This window comes from Cryptococcus depauperatus, chromosome 3 (genome assembly GCF_001720195.1).
Source record: "Cryptococcus depauperatus CBS 7841 chromosome 3, complete sequence".
Classification (NCBI taxonomy): Eukaryota; Fungi; Basidiomycota; class Tremellomycetes; order Tremellales; family Cryptococcaceae; genus Cryptococcus; species Cryptococcus depauperatus.
In genome coordinates, this window is record NC_089470.1 from 342,235 (window position 1) to 360,800 (window position 18,566).

The 18,566-nt window shown below is 42.7% G+C and overlaps 9 protein-coding genes across 9 annotated transcripts; 4 read left to right on the forward strand and 5 right to left on the reverse strand.

Annotated features, from left to right (window-relative positions):
* Positions 1-41: 41 nt before the first annotated feature.
* L203_102423 (uncharacterized protein) lies at positions 42-701 on the reverse strand (the record flags this gene model as incomplete). Its single annotated transcript, XM_066211849.1, has 1 exon — positions 42-701. The coding sequence occupies one exon, from the start codon at positions 699-701 to the stop codon at positions 42-44; it is 660 nt and encodes a 219-aa protein (XP_066067946.1).
* A 295-nt stretch (positions 702-996) lies between these two features.
* On the reverse strand, positions 997-3,373 carry L203_102424 (protein disulfide-isomerase domain; the record flags this gene model as incomplete). The annotated part of the gene is made up of 14 exons (XM_066211850.1): positions 997-1,137; positions 1,188-1,358; positions 1,407-1,452; positions 1,509-1,954; positions 2,007-2,112; positions 2,161-2,244; positions 2,297-2,414; positions 2,468-2,487; positions 2,535-2,783; positions 2,826-2,841; positions 2,892-2,921; positions 2,976-3,089; positions 3,145-3,170; positions 3,219-3,373. 14 exons carry the CDS (start codon positions 3,371-3,373, stop codon positions 997-999), a joined length of 1,722 nt encoding a protein of 573 aa, XP_066067947.1.
* Positions 3,374-3,631: 258 nt separating this feature from the next.
* On the forward strand, positions 3,632-4,752 carry L203_102425 (uncharacterized protein; the record flags this gene model as incomplete). The annotated part of the gene is made up of 6 exons (XM_066211851.1): positions 3,632-3,643; positions 3,702-3,866; positions 3,924-4,079; positions 4,140-4,178; positions 4,283-4,465; positions 4,558-4,752. 6 exons carry the CDS (start codon positions 3,632-3,634, stop codon positions 4,750-4,752), a joined length of 750 nt encoding a protein of 249 aa, XP_066067948.1.
* Positions 4,753-5,530: 778 nt separating this feature from the next.
* On the forward strand, positions 5,531-9,219 carry L203_102426 (uncharacterized protein; the record flags this gene model as incomplete). The annotated part of the gene is made up of 19 exons (XM_066211852.1): positions 5,531-5,672; positions 5,770-5,789; positions 5,852-5,879; positions 5,936-5,941; positions 6,003-6,025; positions 6,076-6,229; positions 6,283-6,493; positions 6,544-6,559; positions 6,606-6,990; positions 7,042-7,112; positions 7,163-7,287; positions 7,339-7,455; positions 7,503-7,771; positions 7,826-7,896; positions 7,951-7,992; positions 8,041-8,310; positions 8,367-8,698; positions 8,758-9,125; positions 9,176-9,219. The coding sequence occupies 19 exons, from the start codon at positions 5,531-5,533 to the stop codon at positions 9,217-9,219; spliced, it is 2,694 nt and encodes an 897-aa protein (XP_066067949.1).
* Positions 9,220-9,475: 256 nt separating this feature from the next.
* Positions 9,476-12,311, reverse strand: L203_102427 (uncharacterized protein; the record flags this gene model as incomplete). The annotated part of the gene is made up of 19 exons (XM_066211853.1): positions 9,476-9,522; positions 9,576-9,699; positions 9,750-9,966; positions 10,018-10,175; positions 10,226-10,281; positions 10,333-10,375; positions 10,428-10,622; positions 10,677-10,788; positions 10,839-10,855; positions 10,907-11,158; positions 11,208-11,227; positions 11,285-11,291; positions 11,344-11,426; positions 11,478-11,522; positions 11,571-11,601; positions 11,648-11,917; positions 11,995-12,023; positions 12,202-12,244; positions 12,297-12,311. 19 exons carry the CDS (start codon positions 12,309-12,311, stop codon positions 9,476-9,478), a joined length of 1,764 nt encoding a protein of 587 aa, XP_066067950.1.
* A 1,113-nt stretch (positions 12,312-13,424) lies between these two features.
* On the forward strand, positions 13,425-13,813 carry L203_102428 (uncharacterized protein; the record flags this gene model as incomplete). The annotated part of the gene is made up of 4 exons (XM_066211854.1): positions 13,425-13,475; positions 13,534-13,597; positions 13,645-13,739; positions 13,793-13,813. 4 exons carry the CDS (start codon positions 13,425-13,427, stop codon positions 13,811-13,813), a joined length of 231 nt encoding a protein of 76 aa, XP_066067951.1.
* A 150-nt stretch (positions 13,814-13,963) lies between these two features.
* Positions 13,964-15,245, reverse strand: L203_102429 (uncharacterized protein; the record flags this gene model as incomplete). Its single annotated transcript, XM_066211855.1, has 2 exons — positions 13,964-14,537; positions 14,581-15,245. 2 exons carry the CDS (start codon positions 15,243-15,245, stop codon positions 13,964-13,966), a joined length of 1,239 nt encoding a protein of 412 aa, XP_066067952.1.
* A 144-nt stretch (positions 15,246-15,389) lies between these two features.
* Positions 15,390-16,013, forward strand: L203_102430 (uncharacterized protein; the record flags this gene model as incomplete). The annotated part of the gene is made up of 5 exons (XM_066211856.1): positions 15,390-15,462; positions 15,514-15,584; positions 15,640-15,764; positions 15,816-15,876; positions 15,948-16,013. The coding sequence occupies 5 exons, from the start codon at positions 15,390-15,392 to the stop codon at positions 16,011-16,013; spliced, it is 396 nt and encodes a 131-aa protein (XP_066067953.1).
* Positions 16,014-16,173: 160 nt separating this feature from the next.
* On the reverse strand, positions 16,174-18,485 carry L203_102431 (uncharacterized protein; the record flags this gene model as incomplete). Its single annotated transcript, XM_066211857.1, has 10 exons — positions 16,174-16,576; positions 16,628-16,651; positions 16,697-16,833; positions 16,883-16,982; positions 17,037-17,169; positions 17,220-17,370; positions 17,425-17,621; positions 17,676-17,689; positions 17,741-17,988; positions 18,039-18,485. 10 exons carry the CDS (start codon positions 18,483-18,485, stop codon positions 16,174-16,176), a joined length of 1,854 nt encoding a protein of 617 aa, XP_066067954.1.
* Positions 18,486-18,566: the final 81 nt, after the last annotated feature.

Sequence of the window (18,566 nt, forward strand, 5' to 3'; positions counted from 1 at the left end):
CGCCCTTTCGGAATGAGTTTGACGCTGTCCAACGTATAAATTCATTCTGGCTTGAAGAGCTTCAAACTCTTCCATTCCCATTTGGCTGCCCTCTCCCATATTCCTCCCAAACCATTTTTTATTGTATCTTCCGTTACTTCTCCTGCGCCCGGATCTCTCAATTCAACCATGATCCCTATCACACCTTCTTCATTTTGATTCATTTTGAACACTACTTTATTCCATTCCAACCAAAGTCCTGTCCAGCTTCCTGAGCCTTTTCTTGACGGTTCACCAAGACTGCTAACCAACTCTCTTCCGATTGTTGTGGGTGCAAACCTCAACTGGGGAGGACGGGATACGCTTCTGGGGACTTCATTCTTGTTTTTAGGATTGGGAGGTAGGACAAGAGTGGTACTTGTAAATTGCACTAGGATTTGTGGTGATGCTTTATAACTTGGGGTTCTCTTTCCTGATCTCTCTGGTGAAGGTTTGGAATCTACATTGAAAAAATCGATAGACTCCAAATATTTTCCAGGCAAGAAGCACATTGATATGCCGAGCTCATAATAGTTGTAGAAAACAGCGTCTGTATAAGATTTGATGTCTGGCTTGGGAAGGGAAAATGTAGCTGAGAGGCTGGTAAGGAAGGATGTGATCGCTGGTGAAGATGGCGGCAGACCAAAAAGAGGTGTGATGGATGAGACTTGTAGTGTGCGCATGCCCGGTTCAGAGCGCTATTATATCTAATAAATCGGTCTTTGAATAGTATTAATGATGTATACAGAGCGTGAGCATGGTTGGAAATAACAAATTGAAGTTCAAAAGAAATTGGAGAAACCAGGAACAATGAAGGCCGAAGGGTCGGTCACCACCGTCATTTAGGGTTAGCTCAGACAGTCTTGTGAAGAAGCAACTGGTATCATCGCAGGATGCAGGGTATATATCACAAACTGACAATATATGATAGAAAAATCTGATCACGCCCAGCCTGGCTGATATCTAATTCAACTGTATTTAATCCAACCTGAACCCACTCAGAGACATATTTGATTCCTTAGGGTCTTTTCCGTTACATTTTTGTAATAAATATACAAAAATAACAACGCCTCCCACCAAGATAGAGAATGCCAAGTATGGATGCTCAGTACTCAATTCCTGGTATGTATATGGTCAATTTTTATCTCTTGTCAATATGTATAACCTACGCCGAAGCTGATGAGGACACCCGCAGCATTTCTTGAGCCCCAAACCAAGGTAGATTCAATAGGCTTAGGCCTCAAAAAATGTTGATAAAACCCTTCTAGAACAGAGAAGATGCTGGCTCCATCAAATTCAATCTTAGCCCCCTCAATGGTGGTATCATAAAATTCGTCATTCTGTAAAAGACGTCAAGCTTGCAAGCTACGTTAACCAGGCGTACTCACGGGTGTATCTATAACTACAGCAGCAGGTAGATCAGTGCTATTTATTCTAGAACGATAGTCAGCATCGTTCTGAAATAAAGCTAATTGGGTTGTCCAACCTACCCGTAAAATTGCTTCAGCCATTTCGCCCATTCATCGCCCTCAACCCAGACAAACCACACTGGTTGCTGAAACTTTCGCCCACCCCGTTTCCAAGCTCTGGCAACTTTCTCAAAATAAGAAACTTCTTTCTTTCCTTCTTCACCTTCGTGAACTGCACCCAATACGATCACCGCACGATCATCACTCCTCATGAGGCTTTGAAAATTAGAGCTGTTCAGCTGAGAAACTGTCGGGTATCGATGAAGGGCAACAAATCTCTGAACCGTGCTATCTTGTGCAGGAAGCCGTAGGCTGCCGACATGCTTAATAGAATGTGACGAAAACGCAAGGAGCGTCGAGGAAGGTAAAGAATGTGAAATATGTAAGCGTTTATACAGGATAGGATCGGCAGACGTAAACGTAGGAACAGAACCGAGAAGTGGTCCGAGAGCTTTCTTGACAGAGCTCTGGTGAATAATCAGTCATAAACGTATCAAGAAAAATTAAGGGTAAACTGACAACTTCGGCAACAGTCGTATGGTATGTTTGAAGATAAAGGAAAAAGACCTCATTGCTGTTCAGGATTTCATCAAAGTCATCAGCCTTTACACGCTCAATCACAAGACTATTTGTGAAATGAGTGTCCATGCTGATACATAATACGTGCCCATACCTTTGTTGTCCTTTTTGAGCAAATTCTATTAATTTTGTAAGAGTTCGAGGCCCTGTAAACTCTGAACGAGTACCATGGTGCAATCTAGGTTTGAAACTCTCAACAAAAAGTTCCTAGAGACGTATAGTACACCCACAATCTAATAGTTGGATATCCATTTACGCCAGAGTCTGTGCAAAAACTTTTGTGTTCTTCACAATTGATAGCAGCAACCGTAAGTTTGCCCTTTAAATTTTGTGCGAGTTGCTCATACGCTTTCCAGTTTTTAGCACATGAACTCAATGTATATATCAGGAATCTTGCTTACTAGGTCGTAGTTGCTTACAGCTTTGACGAAGTTAGCTAAGACCTTAAATAGAAAATCCCTGACATACTGTCCACACCATGGGGCATAATACTCTGCCAAAACCGGCCCATCTGCCTTCAATTTCTCTAGTGCCTGCTCATCAACTTCCAAAACTCTTCCATCTGGATTGGGGTTGCTGGAATTTAATAGATCTTGTTGATTGATAGGTCCAAGCAAATTTTCGGCATAGGCAGTTGAGTGCTCTTCTATATACTTGGCAAGATCTCCATAAGAACGGTCGCCTGAGTAATAAGGAGAGGGAACGCCATCGGTATACCTGGACAATATCAGTTATACTGTAAAACCGGCCAATGCTCACAAGATTATTTGAGGATCTACACGTCTCATCAATACCCAGGCCTTATAGAGAATGAGCTCTACCTACAAAATTTGATGCTGTTGCTGTTACATAGATCTGCCAGTAGTAATATAAATAAGTACAGAATCAAGTTTTGAGGTATTCACTTACCACCTTGAGCAAGACAGTTCACCTGAGCCATATGGAATCCCATTAATCTTTCCAAGTGATTGTAATCTTTTGCTAATTGCGTCCAGGTTGGTGAAAAGGCTTTGCAGTGTCCACCTGTGACGATTATGTCAATCGTTGCTCTGATAAGATAGTCTCATGAAGATAGTACATTTTGGAGAAAAATGCTCTACAAGCCTACGAAGCATATCAGTAACACGTTGTGATGCACGCCAATGCACAAACCAGATGCCTTGAGATGTACTACTCTTGAAATTCTCATCTGTTAGCTGCCTGAGTTGGAAGTCGTCTAGGTCTTCGGAGGGTATAATTGCTGCCGCAGAGTTAAAGACTGCTCCTAAGAGAATCAAGCTCTTGAATAACGACGAGGAAAGACGCATGAAATGGTTAGATTATGTAGTTCGCTATCAAATAAAAAAAGTTATGTTTGCTGCAAATATGGCTCTTCAAATTGCAAAATATTAGATGGAAAAGATACATACTGTTAGAATAACAATATTAGTAAATTAAGGCAGAAGCGGCCGACTTTGCACGTGAATTTGATTCCGTCATCTCTTGACCAGGGCAAATGCGATGATAGATACTGATCTTGGTGATTTTATCTACAAGAATAGCACTTACAGTCACATCTTTGCACGATGAACATTCTTGTAAGAGCATTTGCTTGAATTTGTTGAGAAGATACTGACAAATGATGGACGAATCTAGGACACATTGTTTGGACGCTCTATGACCCCAGCCGAACGATTGCGGCAACACCAAAGATCACTCCAAAAAGCTCAGCGCGAACTAGATAGAGAAAAGGGAAAGCTTGAGGCCCAAGAAAAGAAGACAATGGCGGATATCAAACGGAATGCCAAAGCTGGCAACATGGTATGATTGATCCTGAATATGACGGGTGTTGCAAACTGATACCGAACGGGCTTCAAGAATGCGTGTAAAATCCTTGCCAAAGATCTTGTCCGTACAAGAAGATATGTTCAAAAATTTACACAAATGCGGGTGCAATTACAAGCAGTCTCGCTGCGTATGCAAACGTTAAGAAGCAACGAACAGATGGCTACGGCCATGAAGGGTGCCACGAGAGTCAGTGCAACTTGTATTCCCCGCTTACGTCTCATCCAGCTGATATTCACGGTTGTATAGGCAATGGGACAGATGAATAGAAGTCTGAATCTTCCTCAAGTGAGCCATTGTCAAATTTACCGCCATGGCATATGAACTTACGTTCAGACTGTCATCGGTAATTTGGTACTTTGGACACCTGGGCCACTAACATGCTTTTACAGATCCAGAAAATCATGAATGACTTTGAACGCGAATCTTCAACGATGGATATGAAAGAGGAGATGATGTCAGACGCCGTAGATGATGCCATGGAAGATGAAGATGAAGGAGAAGGGGAAGAAGTCGAAAGCGACAAAATTCTCAAAGAAATAATGGACGAGATTGGTATGAATATGAACGAATCAGTGAGTATATGAGTTCTCATTATGAGCCGGTGGTATTTCCGAATATTGGTTTATGCTCAGCATATGAACCGTGCTGATGGTTGGCGATACAGCTAGTGTCTGCACCCACATCCAATCCGTTGGCTGCCGAGCCCCTCCAAGCCTCGCGCGTGGCTGTTGCAGAAGGCTTACCCTCCATGTCCATCGGCGGACCTCCGAATAGTGGCACTGGCGGAAATGCAGGTGAAAGTATGAGTTCTGAAGAAGCAGATCTACAACGGCGTCTAGATGCGCTGAGAAGAGATTGAAAGGTGCGTATATGGAAAGTTACGTAATTGGATACATATACCGACACGTATGGTGATATACAATGTCCTCATAATTATGATGTAATGTTTTGAACTTGCCTTCTTGTCGTTCTTCACTTCATCTAATCAGATAGCGGCAACCCACGAGATAATCCGACATCTGACAATCTGATAACGACTCTTCGGCCGAAGTGAGTCGTAGTTCGGGAGGAAACGGATCAATGATATTAATCATCTGTTATTAATTATTCTTAATTCTAACGTCGTTATCTACGGTTCCTGATAGAAAGCCATTACGCATATAAAAACTAAGGATCATGAGCTTGGAAGTCGTATTGAGGATATGGATGGTTGCTTGTTTTACCAAGTGTAATAATAATTTGTACTGGGTGCGTAAAATTCATGCACCAATTCAAACATTTAATTAAGCAATGTTAATTAGTAATATTTGTTCGGCGTTTTCAAGTTGTCATTTGATCTTAATTATTGTAAAAACCCTTATCTGTCTATCTGATAAAAAAAAATTGAACCCTAGCAGTCCCCCTTTGGACTTTTGGAAACCAAAAGCACAGTTTTAGATCAACCTTTTTTTGTTTTGAATTGTTTAACTTTGAATCGAAAAGGTATGGCCTCTAGTGGTCATACATCATTATACAGTTTCTAGTCATCTCCTCTAGCAAGGACATCAATACAAACGCCAAAAACCCCGTTAAATCTATCTTGTACAACACCCTCGCCTGTTGTAGGCACTTTTCACATCCATCGACCAATAACGCCAATGAAGAGGTCTTTACCGTCAGACAACAATGGAAATGGCAAACCACTCCCAGATCGCAAGTACAATGCAAATAATGTGCATAGTGATCGGGGACAACCGCAACCACAAAAGAAGAAGAGGATCAGCTTGAGCTGTGCCCAGTGTGAGTGCTCTTAACTTACTCAATCGTTCTCGCAAGAGCAATAGGGCGGAAAATTAATACCTATTGGATTGATTACAGGTGCTGAAACTTTGTTTAGGTACAAAAAGGAAGCAAAAGGTAAGAGTAGAAAGGCGCTATTCTTTCTCAAACACAGCTGACGCTGTGCTATCACTTTCAAGTGTAACCGAGAGTTTCCCTGCCAGCATTGTGTGTCCATAATCTGGCTTTGATACGCTTTGCTAATTTTTGTCGTTAACCCACAGGTGTTGGTAAGCCTTGTTGGCGAGTGATCTAACCTTTCATTGTTGCTCACATATATTCTTTCGTTAGCACGCAAGGTCCCAGAATTATGTGTAAGATCACACTCCAAGGTTTGAGTTTGGAGACTTACCTTTTCGTTTAGGTTCCTTATGATCCTCAAACCAATGCTAATAACAATCCTGGCCTCGATTCGCAGACTCAAGCTCGGCTTGACAGTATTGAATCTGTCCTTTCAGTAATAGTAAGACATACAAGTGGAATCACACATTATGAAGCTATTCGAAATTGGATTACTTGTAAGTTGATTATTTGTATTTGATATGTTTGTTTGCTTATGTCAACGATACAGCATTGCCATTTCAAAAACATCTGCAATCTAATCCGTCATCACCTGCTTCTCCTCACAATGTTATCAGGCATGGTAGCATTTCTTTTCCATCCAAATCAACCCAAGCATATCAAACAGATTTACTTGATGTGAACTCTCTGGAAAGGGGAGCCAGTTCAGATGACGATGGATTGGCTAAAGTAGGCAAAACCTGGCTAGGCGAGATCGACGGGTAAGTTCAATCACAACAGTTTTACTGGCTTTGGCTCACTCAATCTCTAGTGGACTTCCTGAAAGTGTGAGTCTAATACCAATACAAGTGAAGATTTCTGATTTTGCCCAAGATGGAAATCAACGAAAAAGTCAAGATGAAGCTCGATATTCATGGTACTCCCGCTGAAAACCTTCAGAGATTAATCACAGATTGTGGCGTGAGCCCACACAAAATTGCAGAACTCGTGCAGGAATTACCTCCTAAACCGTTTGCCGATAAAATCATCGATTGGTTCTTTGCAAAACTCAATTTTATACGTTATCCTATTGATGAAAAGCTTTTTCGGATATCTTATGAGGATTTATATGATAAAGCCACTGCTTTGGATCCTTCCAATGTAAGGGCGTTGCCTTTGGTGTTTATTGTCTTGGCGTTAGCAGTCCGACAAGCACCAGATAAGTGGGCAGGAGACGAGCAGACAAGACGTTTGTCAAGCTTAAGAATGTATTGGAGCTGTAAGTAGTGATTCTTTATAATGACCATGAAGCAACTCATCATTGTACTAGCACGTAGAAGTATCCTTATTGCGACTGCCGTTCAATCAGAAAGTCTGGAGTTAGTTGTCAGTCGTCTGCTGGTGGGTTTCGCTTCTACACCGTTTCAGTTTCGTAACCAGTTACTTTGCAGAGCGCCATGTATTTGGTATTAATACATGATCGACGTCTTACCGAATGCTGGTCACAACTAGGGGCTTCTCTAAGGACCGCTCAAGCAATAGGTTTGCATCGAGATGGCTCAAAGCTTGGTTTAGAGTAGGTGGCAATAGACTGTATTCACTTCAGTGCGCTAAAAATATCTGTTAGTCCTTTCCAAACAGAATACAGAAGACGTCTTTGGAGTTATCTATACCACGCCGATAAGCATTACAGCTTGGTTTTAGGAAGACCGCCAAGCATTTCTGATAGTTACACTGATGCTTTGTAAGCTTAGCAGAAATATACATCACACTTAGCTGACCGCTCATCAGGTCGCCATCCAATATTGAGCTTTCAGACTACAATCCCATGTATGGGTTTCCGCCAGCCCGGCCTTTCAACGAACCCACATCAGCACTTTTTCTGATATTGCGCAAGAAACTGTCTGTCATTATCGGGAAAATTGTCCATCATTTCCAGAAACTCAATGAGCCGGCCCAATACTCTGATGTTGAAAGATTACAACAAGAATTAGACCTATTTGTGGAGCAATTGCCGCCTCACTTCAGGATGTATGGTCCCGATAAGACTTTAGATAAAGGTGCGTGAAACAAGGCTGTTTTATGCGGCTGTGGGTGAATTGACTCAATTGCAGCACACTCATACCTAATCGTTCATCGTTTCATGCTTCTGACAGAAGTACTTGTAACTACCATTATCTTGCATGTGGGTGATTTGAATACCAAACTTCTATCTCGTTGTCCTAACGTAAGCGAACAGCGTCCATGGCTACTTCGAAAACTGTCAAATAATCGATATGCAGTGAGTAGACGTAGCTTCTCCCAGTCAATTAGTAATAACATTCAACAGACATCACGAACGGCGTGTTTCGAAGCTGCTAAACTTGATTTTCAAATTCGGCAAGATTTCCACAGAGATGTGCCAGATTTTCAAGTATTCGCCATTACTAATCAATTTAGAATGTTCAACAGCGCCATGATTGCAGGTATAAGTGCTATCATTGATCCTCGTGGACCTGATTCAGATCATATGAGGAAAATTCTGACCACATTTTTGAAAGAAAATCCCTGGCATGAGGTTGCCACCAAGGATGCTACTACTCGGAAAGAGGTCCAAATTGTAAGCGGAATTCATTCTTCGCATATTCCATGGTATCGGCTCATATAATATTGAAGATTCAAACATTATCACGGCGAGCAGCCAAGATTTTTGAAGACTCCTTTTGTCCTGATGATGTTTCAGCCCATGAAAACTCTGCAGCGCTTCTTCTTGCTCTTCGCCAGAGCAACGATTTACAGACTCAGTTGAATGCCTATCCTAAGGGACATCAGCCAGAAGAAGCCCCCACGCCTGGTGGACTCATACTGCAGAATAAAATGATGTTGCATCCTCGAACTCGGATACCACCCTCAGGAGCTTGCACCGCTCTAGCTTCAATCCATCACGGAGGTATCACACAGAGCCCAGCCTCGACTGGGAGTCACGAAGATGATCACTCACAGAAGTTGTGGGTTTCTTTTACCTTTATGATTGTGTTACTCGTCTGATACTAATTGCTAATGATAGGCTTGACCACTGGATCAATGCAAATACGTCTCTGGCTGTAGGCGGACCTTTCAGTTGTGTTCCCTTATCTAGTGTTGGAACGACGGGAATGAGTTACCTTCCATTGTTAACCATGTCAAATCCAGTATCTCCTATGGGCATCTCTGGCGAACCCAGACTAACACCCAATCCTTCTGCATCTGGTTGTTCAAGTCGATATATGGAGGAGGGCGGATTGAATTTTATGGGACATTCGGCAGTTGATTATTCGTATCCCAATCATTTTAGTTTGCCGGCAATCGAGGGGATTAACCCAGGAGCTGGGCCTGGTAGAAATGTAGAACTAAGGACAGATAACAGTGACGAGTATTGGAACGCTTTGATTGACGGTAGGTCTTTACAAGTTTTTCCTCATAATCTTCTGATCTGTTGGGATTAGGTATTCTCGGAACAACAAGCAGTCTGGGACCAAAGACTTCATGATCAACAAATGTGACAGAAGTGTTCTCACTTATTTGACACAGCTCAAACATCGGCGTATTCTCCCTTGCATTCAAGTATATTTCATCTAGAGCGCAAGATATCTTAATTAATTTTATCAAGCAATCAGTCATGAAAATATGTTTTCCATCATTTCAGTTTCAACTTTATTCATACAATTTGCTATACCCGAAGGAAAACCTATCAACACCACTGTATCATCTTATTTGTAATTGCTCTAAGTCATTCCTAGATCCTCTTAGTATTCAACAAAGAAGCCTTTATCCTTTCTGGCCTTGGTCATAGCTAAAGAAAGTCAACACTTGTTTACCTCACACCATTTCACGAGTTGAACATACCAGCAATGATAGCGCTGCCGACTCCTGAGCCGTCTTCAGCATGGTGAGTCACAATCTTTTTGCCTTTTTCGCCAAAGATGTCCACAAGCGCTCGGTGAACACGGTCAGCAAAATTGGGATATTTCTGTAATAAATTATCAGATCTCGTTTGCTCTCATCGCGTACAACACCCACGTTGTATAAGCTTCCGTCAGCACCAACGGCGCAGCCCTCCTCAAGGTATCCCTTTTTACTGACGATGGCAGCAATGCCACAGGCCGAAAGACGAGCAGCACGAGTACCGATGAGCACAGCGAGCTTCTTGAAGAACTGACGCTCTTCAAGGGTCGTTTCAAGACCAAAAAAGTGGGTAAAGACACCAATTACTGTGAGAAGTTCGTCGGTAATGTCACTGTTGAATGTAAGTGTTCATGTGTTGGAAAGCAAAAGCATTTCAACATACGCTTCCATCAAAGATAAGAAAGCAGTGTCAAACGCATAAGTCTTTTCAAGCTTGTCAGTGTTTTGACCCAAAAAGAGGTCGCCTCCATCGATGAGCTCGCAAAGCACAAGTCGGAAAATTTCACCGAGGTAAAGACCAGCGATCATCTTTTCAAACGACTGCGAATACAAGTCAATTACAATCTCTTGTAACGAAGAGAATATCGAACCTGCTCTCCAGGCTTATTGGAAGATTCATCAATGATGATGTCATATTTTGTCCTAGCTGAGGGCTAAAGGTGAGAACAGTACATCTACAAGCTATGTGTTAACTCACGTAAGTGTTGATGGTCAAATGAATCAAAAGCTCCCCATTCACACTATTGAAAATTGAGCAACGAAAGACAAGCTCTAGAGAATGTAGATGCTCACGTTTATAGCCATGCCTTGTTCCTTGGGCAAACCGACATAATCAATTTTGGGAATGCTCCCAGCGTTCTCCATGTAAGCAGCGTTGCAGCCAGTGCCAAAGATGACGGCAATCTTTGTATGAGGATCCACATAGTTAGAAGCAATGAGAGTACCCGTGGTGTCGTTGATGAGGGCGGTGAGCTCGGCCGGAACGCTCTACCAAAAAGAAGGCATTCAGCGATTGTTGGGAAGTAAATCAACAAGACGAACGAGGCGTTCAAGGCTTTTTTTGAACATGGCTGCAACATCGCGTCCTTCAATGTTGGGAGCTCCAAAGCCCTTGGTCCAACGAATGAGAACACCGTGGTCAATGCGATCTTGTCTGTAACACGCATGAGTGGAAAATTTCAAAGCTGAACCTATAGAGCTTACGAGCAAGGGTAAGAGAACTATGCATAGTGTCAGTCGTTGATGGTGCGTTTTGATTCTCTAAAACTCACAGTAAAACCAAGAGGAAGGATACCATCTGCCTCAGTGCGCTGAAGAGTGTCTCGAATGAAACTATCCAAGCACTCGACACAAAAGTCCAAAAGCTCCTGGCCATCGCTTTGCTTTTGCTCCTCAGTCAAACGGTATTTGGTCTGTGTGACTTCAAATTTGCCTTCCCCCAAAAGTGTGACGAGACAGACTCGAAGGTTGGTACCACCAAGATCAAGAGCGAGGTATTCTCCAACCTCTTTACCAGTGGGCCACTAGTATTAATTATCAGCGTCTGCCCTCATAGTAAGATCATGACTTTACACCAAAGACATAAGTGGGAACTGTCAAACATTATAAGATGAACATTTGTAGAAATACTTATGGATCACGAAACTCACTCATAGGCTTAGAAAAGTCATTAGTCAAAAATACATTGACAAAGTTAAATCAGACTTACCACAATCTGTCCATTCTTTTGTAAACCATTATCAAGAGTTTCCTCGATAGCATGGACAATCATCCTCATTCTTTGAGGAGTAACTGTCATTATGGTCAGTGAAGCCCAGATGATCAACTTTGCTTTTGATTTACGAGTAAAGAGACTCTCATACTTTCTTAAGAGATCAGCCATAGTCTCTGTAAAGGTATAAGCATGGTCTCTGAGGCAAGGGGCACAGAACATACTCTTCTCAGCGTGTGGGAACTCTATATCCTCCTTTGGCGATATGTCAGTATGGGCATTCATGACAAGTGAGACATACATTGGTTCTAGTGTGATATACTGTCTGAACGCCGTTGGGAGTTATGACCAAACCACTTCCCCTCCTGCTGACACGACCGCTTCCACTGGCGTTAGCTGGCCTTTCAGCGCCTGGGACGGATGGCTTGCGTCCTGTCGAACCAAGGTTTGTGCCATTATCCAGTACAGAAGAGCCATGGTTGTTGCCTTTGTTAGTAGCTGTGGCGGCGCTCATGCTAAGATTTTGTATACCGGCTTGAAGTGAGCCTGTAGAGTCCGCCATTGTGGGAGTCTGCAGTGCGTTACGGTGGAGGAGAGAAGCAGTCGCCATGATCAGTATAGGACGAGTTCCTTCAGCTGTAAACTTACGTTCTGGTTATGAACGCTTAATGGTTTGACTGCACAAAGGAGATCCAGACTGTGGTCAGCTGCATTCGCTTTGGACTGAATTCCATCCTTCAAAAGTGACAGGAAGCGACAATGAAAGGAGCTGTTTCCCCTCACAAACCTCTTTCATGAATAGCAATGTATCACTCGAAAAGTTTACAGCTTGGTTTTGAACAATGAAAAACTTACAGTTAAGAGTACGAACAAAGCAAATTTTTTGAGAAATGATATTCTACAATTCATCCAACAAAACTCAACACAGAACTCCAGTAAAAGGGGAATACGCCCCGAGACCCCATGACATGTTACGGACACCAGGCGGTGATCGCCGCCTTTCTCAAGAATCTGTATACTCTCACCTACCATGCATTATATGCATGTCAAGTTCTTCAAGATACTTTTTTATTAATTCCTTCAATCAACAGGTTACCCATTTGCTTTTGCGGAAAGCTGGTGACGGCTCAGTCCGTTTGAGGCGGTGGCCACGAACTCGCATACTTGGCTGCATCACCCCGTCTGTCAAGCCTGTCATCTTTCGCTAGTTACAACTTGGTAGTGGGCAAAGAGTATGATTATACCAGCATCCCTATGGCGGCATGTCGACATTTTCTTGCCACAGAAGCAGCAATCTCATCACTCTCAAACACTTTGCTTCCATTCATGCTCGTCTTCACAGATCATGGGGCATGCTTTAGGAGTCTATGTTCACATGCCTTGCTGTTCTTCCCTGACCACCAACTCTTCTGTATACACCTGCCTACCGTTCCGTTACACAGTTTGCATCATACAACAATCTTCTCCTATATGCCTTGCCTTATTATCGGGGTTTTGAAATAATTTGTATTTATCTTACCTGCAACAAAGCTAACTGTAGTCATTAGCTGCATACTACAGTTTAGTAATCCTTCAGTCAGGCGAAGGATGAGTAATGATGATACCCATTTGACCGCTTACAAACCTAGTTTTCATCCATCATATGACTTTGCCTTAACCATGAATCTGCGATCACAACGGGTGAATTCGGATACTGGCCGTCTACAAAGATACTCCTGTGTATGCAACTCTTTTTTCTCTCATACTTCTCAAGCGTCAGCGTCAACTTGCATCTTGGAGCACTCCTTTGTCAATTTAAAGCGAAAACATATTGAAAGAAGGTATCGGGTATTCTAACCGCTCGTCTCTTCTCCTTTGTCTCATGTACGTAGCGGCAAAGCAGTCATTATGAAGTTTTGGACAAAGAACGGATGAAACACCATCTTCCTATGTTTGCTCTGTTGTCACTATTCCAATGCTGACGGAACTCTCAATCTAGCATCGTATTCTTGATCCACGGACGAGCTCATAAATAATCGTAGGTAGCTACCCAAAGCAAGACCCCAAGTCTTACAAGCTTTCCAATTTTTGACAAGTAGATGTGGGGAGGATACTGGTCGCCATTACAATCAATGTACGGATACGGGAGTGTGGGTAATAAATTTTTTGCTGTTGTTGTGGAAGTAAAAGGCAGCTGACGACCTGCAGATGATGAGCCCTTATTATGCCGGTGGGCTAGGCATCCCATATATGATGGGCTACGGTGGTCTTGGTGTGTCGTATCCGAATTGTATAGAGTTGGGATTAATGTTGCTGCAGGCTACGGACTTGGCGCGAGCATGTACGGAATGGGTATGGGAATGCCTTATCCATATGGGATGACCGCGGTTAATCCATATGCTTTCACTGGCAATGTGAGTGATTGAGATGAGATATGATATCGTGTGATTGCTGAACAATGTCATAGTATGGATACGGTGGTTTCTGAAAGTACCCATTGTTTTTGCGTTTAGAAACGCTATTTATTCCTTGTAATAATGTACGAGATGTCAAGGTTTGTAGTGTGTTTTTGAAAGATGGCATATGCGGTGACGGTATATTACCGTTATCGAAGCGCGATTTGCTGATACAAGTGGTATCAGCCTTGGTGATTGATATCCTCCGCAATCAAATATCTAGTCACAAGCAATGTCTGAATGTTGCTTTCTGTGGCGCAACAACTGCTTGCAGCAGGTGCTTCTGGCTCTCCATGGGGATTCCAAAGAGGCAAAGAAACCTCGTTCCAAGCCCAGACACCGAGGATCCATCTAGAGTTCCTGTTTTGACCATTTTCCATTTTGACCCTTATCACATTTGGGTCTATCCCGAGCCTGGGGCAATCTCCAAGCGCGAGTTGAAGCGCCACAAGAACTGTCTCACCTTGTCCATCTTTCTGAGTGGGTTCATCGTATGACCACTTGAGACTTTGACACCAAAACATCAGTGGCTGGTGAGTCGGACCTTTCACGGGCGACAAAAGCCGGAGGCGGATGCTCGCTGCTTGAGTAATGTGATTGAGTAAATTCGATGTTCTAGGTCCTGCGTCATGGCCATGTCGGTCGAGACCTTGATTAGAGGGATACAAGGCATGTTGCATAGAAGTGTAAAAGAGAAGAAGCGATGTTTTGGAAGAAGACAACAAGTTGGAAAGTTGTAAAGACAAAGGAAGAGAACTTTGAATATTTCAGCATATAGAAAACTTTTTCAATTACTTACCCTCTACCATTCCATTTGATGATTTTCTTCCCTTGCGGAGATACACCTATTTCTCCATCTTCGCTGGCTATTTCTGTTCTCATATTCAACATCAGTTTTTCTGCAACCTTGTCGGATAGTCTGGTATCTCGCAGGGCCACCATTTTGCGTTCACTTTCTGACGCTTCTTCGCGTTTGGGGGTAGTTTGCCCATAAGCATTGGTGAGCCGCACCAGTGCTTTAGTTTTCTTTAATGAAGTCAAGTCATTCTGGGCACAATTTGGTGTGTGAAGAGATATGGGACGAAACTTTGAAGAAGACGAGCGCATCTTTCGATCGGTGAATTCTCGGTCCATATATGTGGGAGTCTCTGGGGCTTGGGGACAATTCGATGGGCCTGATGTTTTATTAAGAGCAGGCGTCTTGAAATCAGAAGCCGATATGTGAGAGACCAGTACTTTTCCACCATCGCGGTTGGAGCCTCCAAGAGAAGGCTTTCGAGGAGTTTGAAGGGATCTTTCTGAAGGTCTTTGCAGACTTTTGTCGATCCACGAAATTGGCACTGGGGACTGAGCTACGGCAGCAGTACGGGCTCTCTTGACTTTTGGAGAATCCAAAGAAAAAGAAAAAGCAGCTGATGTCAAGTTGCTAGCTCTCTTGCTTGATTCTGTATCTTGTCTGCCCATGTTGCATGAAATTTGACGGAAAAAGCGTAGGTTACCGTTGAATGAAGTTGTGAAAGAGGAGCGGAGAGTTCCGCCTGTATCATTTATATTATCCACTTATTTCTTATTATCCTCCACTTTACAAATATAAACATCGCTTCAATAATGGCCGATAAGACTGCTACAATCCAATCACAGCTGCAGAACTCCACAGTCTCTTATCAAAAAATTGAAAATGGTTAGCCATCTAGTCAATGGCTCTATGAGTGTAACATTGACTAGAGTATAGAACTCGCAAGTATCATAGAAGCTAGACAAAGGCTTGATTCGCAGTTATCAGAAAATGAACTCGTTCTCAGAGTTTGTATTATGGCTTCTTTCTGTATATTCTATATCTGATGTTTTGGTGAGATAGGAATTCAGCAATCTTAAACCTCACAACATAGTTTACAAGCTTATAGGTCCTGCATTGATGCCACAGGATTCTACTGAGGCCAAAGCAAATGTGGAGAAAAGGCTGGAATTCATTAGAAGTGAGATGTGCGTTCGTTTTGTTGTCGTCTAAAGTAGAAGAGATCATATATTGTATAGCCAACGTGTCGAGAATCAGTTGAAAGAGAGCGAGACAAAAGCCGCCAAGAAGAAAGAGGAGGTAAGCTTTATTTCTTATCATGACCATTCGTTTACAGGCGAAACAAATCGGCTCATGTGGAAACAATGTAGATCATAGGTCTACAACAGCAATTTCAGGCGTTACAAGGACCCAGCGGCCAGCCTTCCAATGGATAAATCTTCCAATTCATGAATCCTATCGATAAATTGGAATGGATTTGTATACCTGTACTCCTGCATCGTTACAGTTCATTGACATAGAGCAAAGACGTTAGATACAACAAAAAACATGCCACATCCCAGTTAAAAATACACTAATTCACAAGCTGACTTGACATCATCGAAAAACATCACGACTCGATCCACTCCCCACTCGCTCTGTCTGTGTATCATCCTCAAATTCTGATGTAGGTGATTCTACTAAAACATCATCAGTTTCAGCACTCTGAGCTACTCCTGTGTTGATTGCTGCGAGCTCTCCAAATTTAGTCGTTAAGCTGCATTTGCTTGGCGTCTTCGAGGGAGTAGCCAAACTCATTTGCCTCGGACTCATCACTTTATCTCCCACGAGGTCTTTAAATTCGCCTTCTTCGGCATCGGACGATACAGAGGTATTGGAGGTTAGATGATCACGTGAAACATACGAGTCCATCGAACCGGATGCAATAGAAGCGTTAGCAGAATCAGATGGAGAGGAAACAGCCTGCGAGGATTTCCGACGCCGGTGAAGATAACGTATTCTAAAGAGGTGTTTAGTTATGACCAGTTCATAGAATAGAAACCGTATTAACTTATTGACAGCTCGGACGACATGGCTATGAAGATTAAGTCAGTACAATTCCCAATATCAAACAACTTACATAATCCCTCTAAATGTCTCAATGGCATCCTTAATCTCATCTTGAGTGGGCTCTTCCACATGCTTTCCTACTTCATACAAATTCTCCTCAGTGTCAATCATCGGTAGTCTTCCGTCATCTGTTGTCCACGCATGTTTCTAATCAAATATAAGCTACAACTGATTGCAGTGTTTAATTCAAACGAACTCGTAGATATGACATTGTAATGCGTTTTTCCGGGTCTTTGCAGAGCATCTGACTTATCAAATCACATAACGAAGGGTTCCATTCCGCAGGTATTCGAGGACTAGAACCCATCAGCCCAACTCTTGAATGTTACTAACAGCATAGCGTTACTTGCTTTTTCTCCACCACGGCGGCATAGAGCTCAATTACATTAGGGTAATTAAACGGCAATATACCTGTAAGCATGCAATAAAGCGTTACGCCAAGAGCCCAGATATCAACCGCCTTCCCATGTAAGTCTGTCGATGCTATTGAAAACATATTAGTCACGAAACCGCATGGACCTCGATTTTCTCACATCGAATGCTTTCAGGACTTTGAAAAGCTGGACTGCCGCCCGGATTTCTAATTCTATCGTCTCCAGTTTTTGTAAACATCTCTGAAACGCCGAAGTCACATAATTTGACCATTTGCCGATCTACTGACAAGAGGACATTGTCTGGCTTAATCTGCAACCTGATCAGCTTGCTTCTTGTCACCTTCGTAAGCAGCGAATGACTCACGTCCCGATGAATCACCTCATTGGCATGTAAATATTCTAATCCTAAGCAGAGCTGCCGGAAGTATTCTCTTGTCTGTTCCAGATCAAATGGTGGCTGAGCAGACTCCTCACCTTGTCCAACGTGGACCCGCATCAGAGTACCACCAGGCATGTACTCGAGAACAAGGAAGAGGGCATCAGCTGTAGGAATGGAGATGGCTTCGTATAGATGAACAAGCTAAACAGTCAATCAGAGCGTTGTATGATGTTTACCCACATTTGGATGACTTTGCAAGGTCAGCAATGCTAGTATATATGTGTAACTATCATCTACTCACTCAATCTTTTTCATCACAGCAATCTCTCTTCTAATCAGACTCAGAGGATCGTCCTCATTTTCTGATGTCGGTGGGACTTTGTCAACGAAACCTATCACTTCTTGCTTTTTATCTGATTCTTCTTGATGGACATCTTTATCTATCAGAGCTCTTCCTCTTTTTGGTCGCAACTTGTTTCGCATGGTCATACGATGTTTTTCCAATAGAGAGTTGTGATGTAGCCTGGTTTTTGAAAATTCTTTAATTGCCTATCCATGTCTGGTTAAAAGACATAGATTCCATAGCGAAAGTCACCCACATATTCAACACCAGACTCAACATCTATTGCTAACTCGACTTTGGCATATGCCCCTTGACCTAGACTCTTTCCAATCTTGTATTGATTAATGACACGCTCACCCTCCTCTGTGTTTCTCTGCGTGCCATCAATGGTTTCACGTACCCGGTGGGTAGAGCTTGTTCGCCGGTGGGATAAACCTTTTGGGCGAAACGAGGGCGAGGAAGGGGATGGCGAGCGAAGCGGAGACAGCGCCAGAGGTGTCGCAATCGGAGGCGATACAGGCCTTAGAAAGGTGGGTGAATCAATATCGATTGACGGTGGGCTTTCTTGTACAGGGGTCTCTATAACTGTGGGCTCTTCAAAAGATTTATTAACAGTAGTATCAAATTCTTTGACCTTTGTTGGCGATGGCGGGGATATGATTGTGGACGGTGGTTGTAGCAATTTTGGAGGCTGTTTTGCCATGGTGTATGTTGTCTAAAAATGAGGTTTACAAAGAGATAACTAAAGAGAATATTTAATTATATCCTTTGTTATTATCTCAAA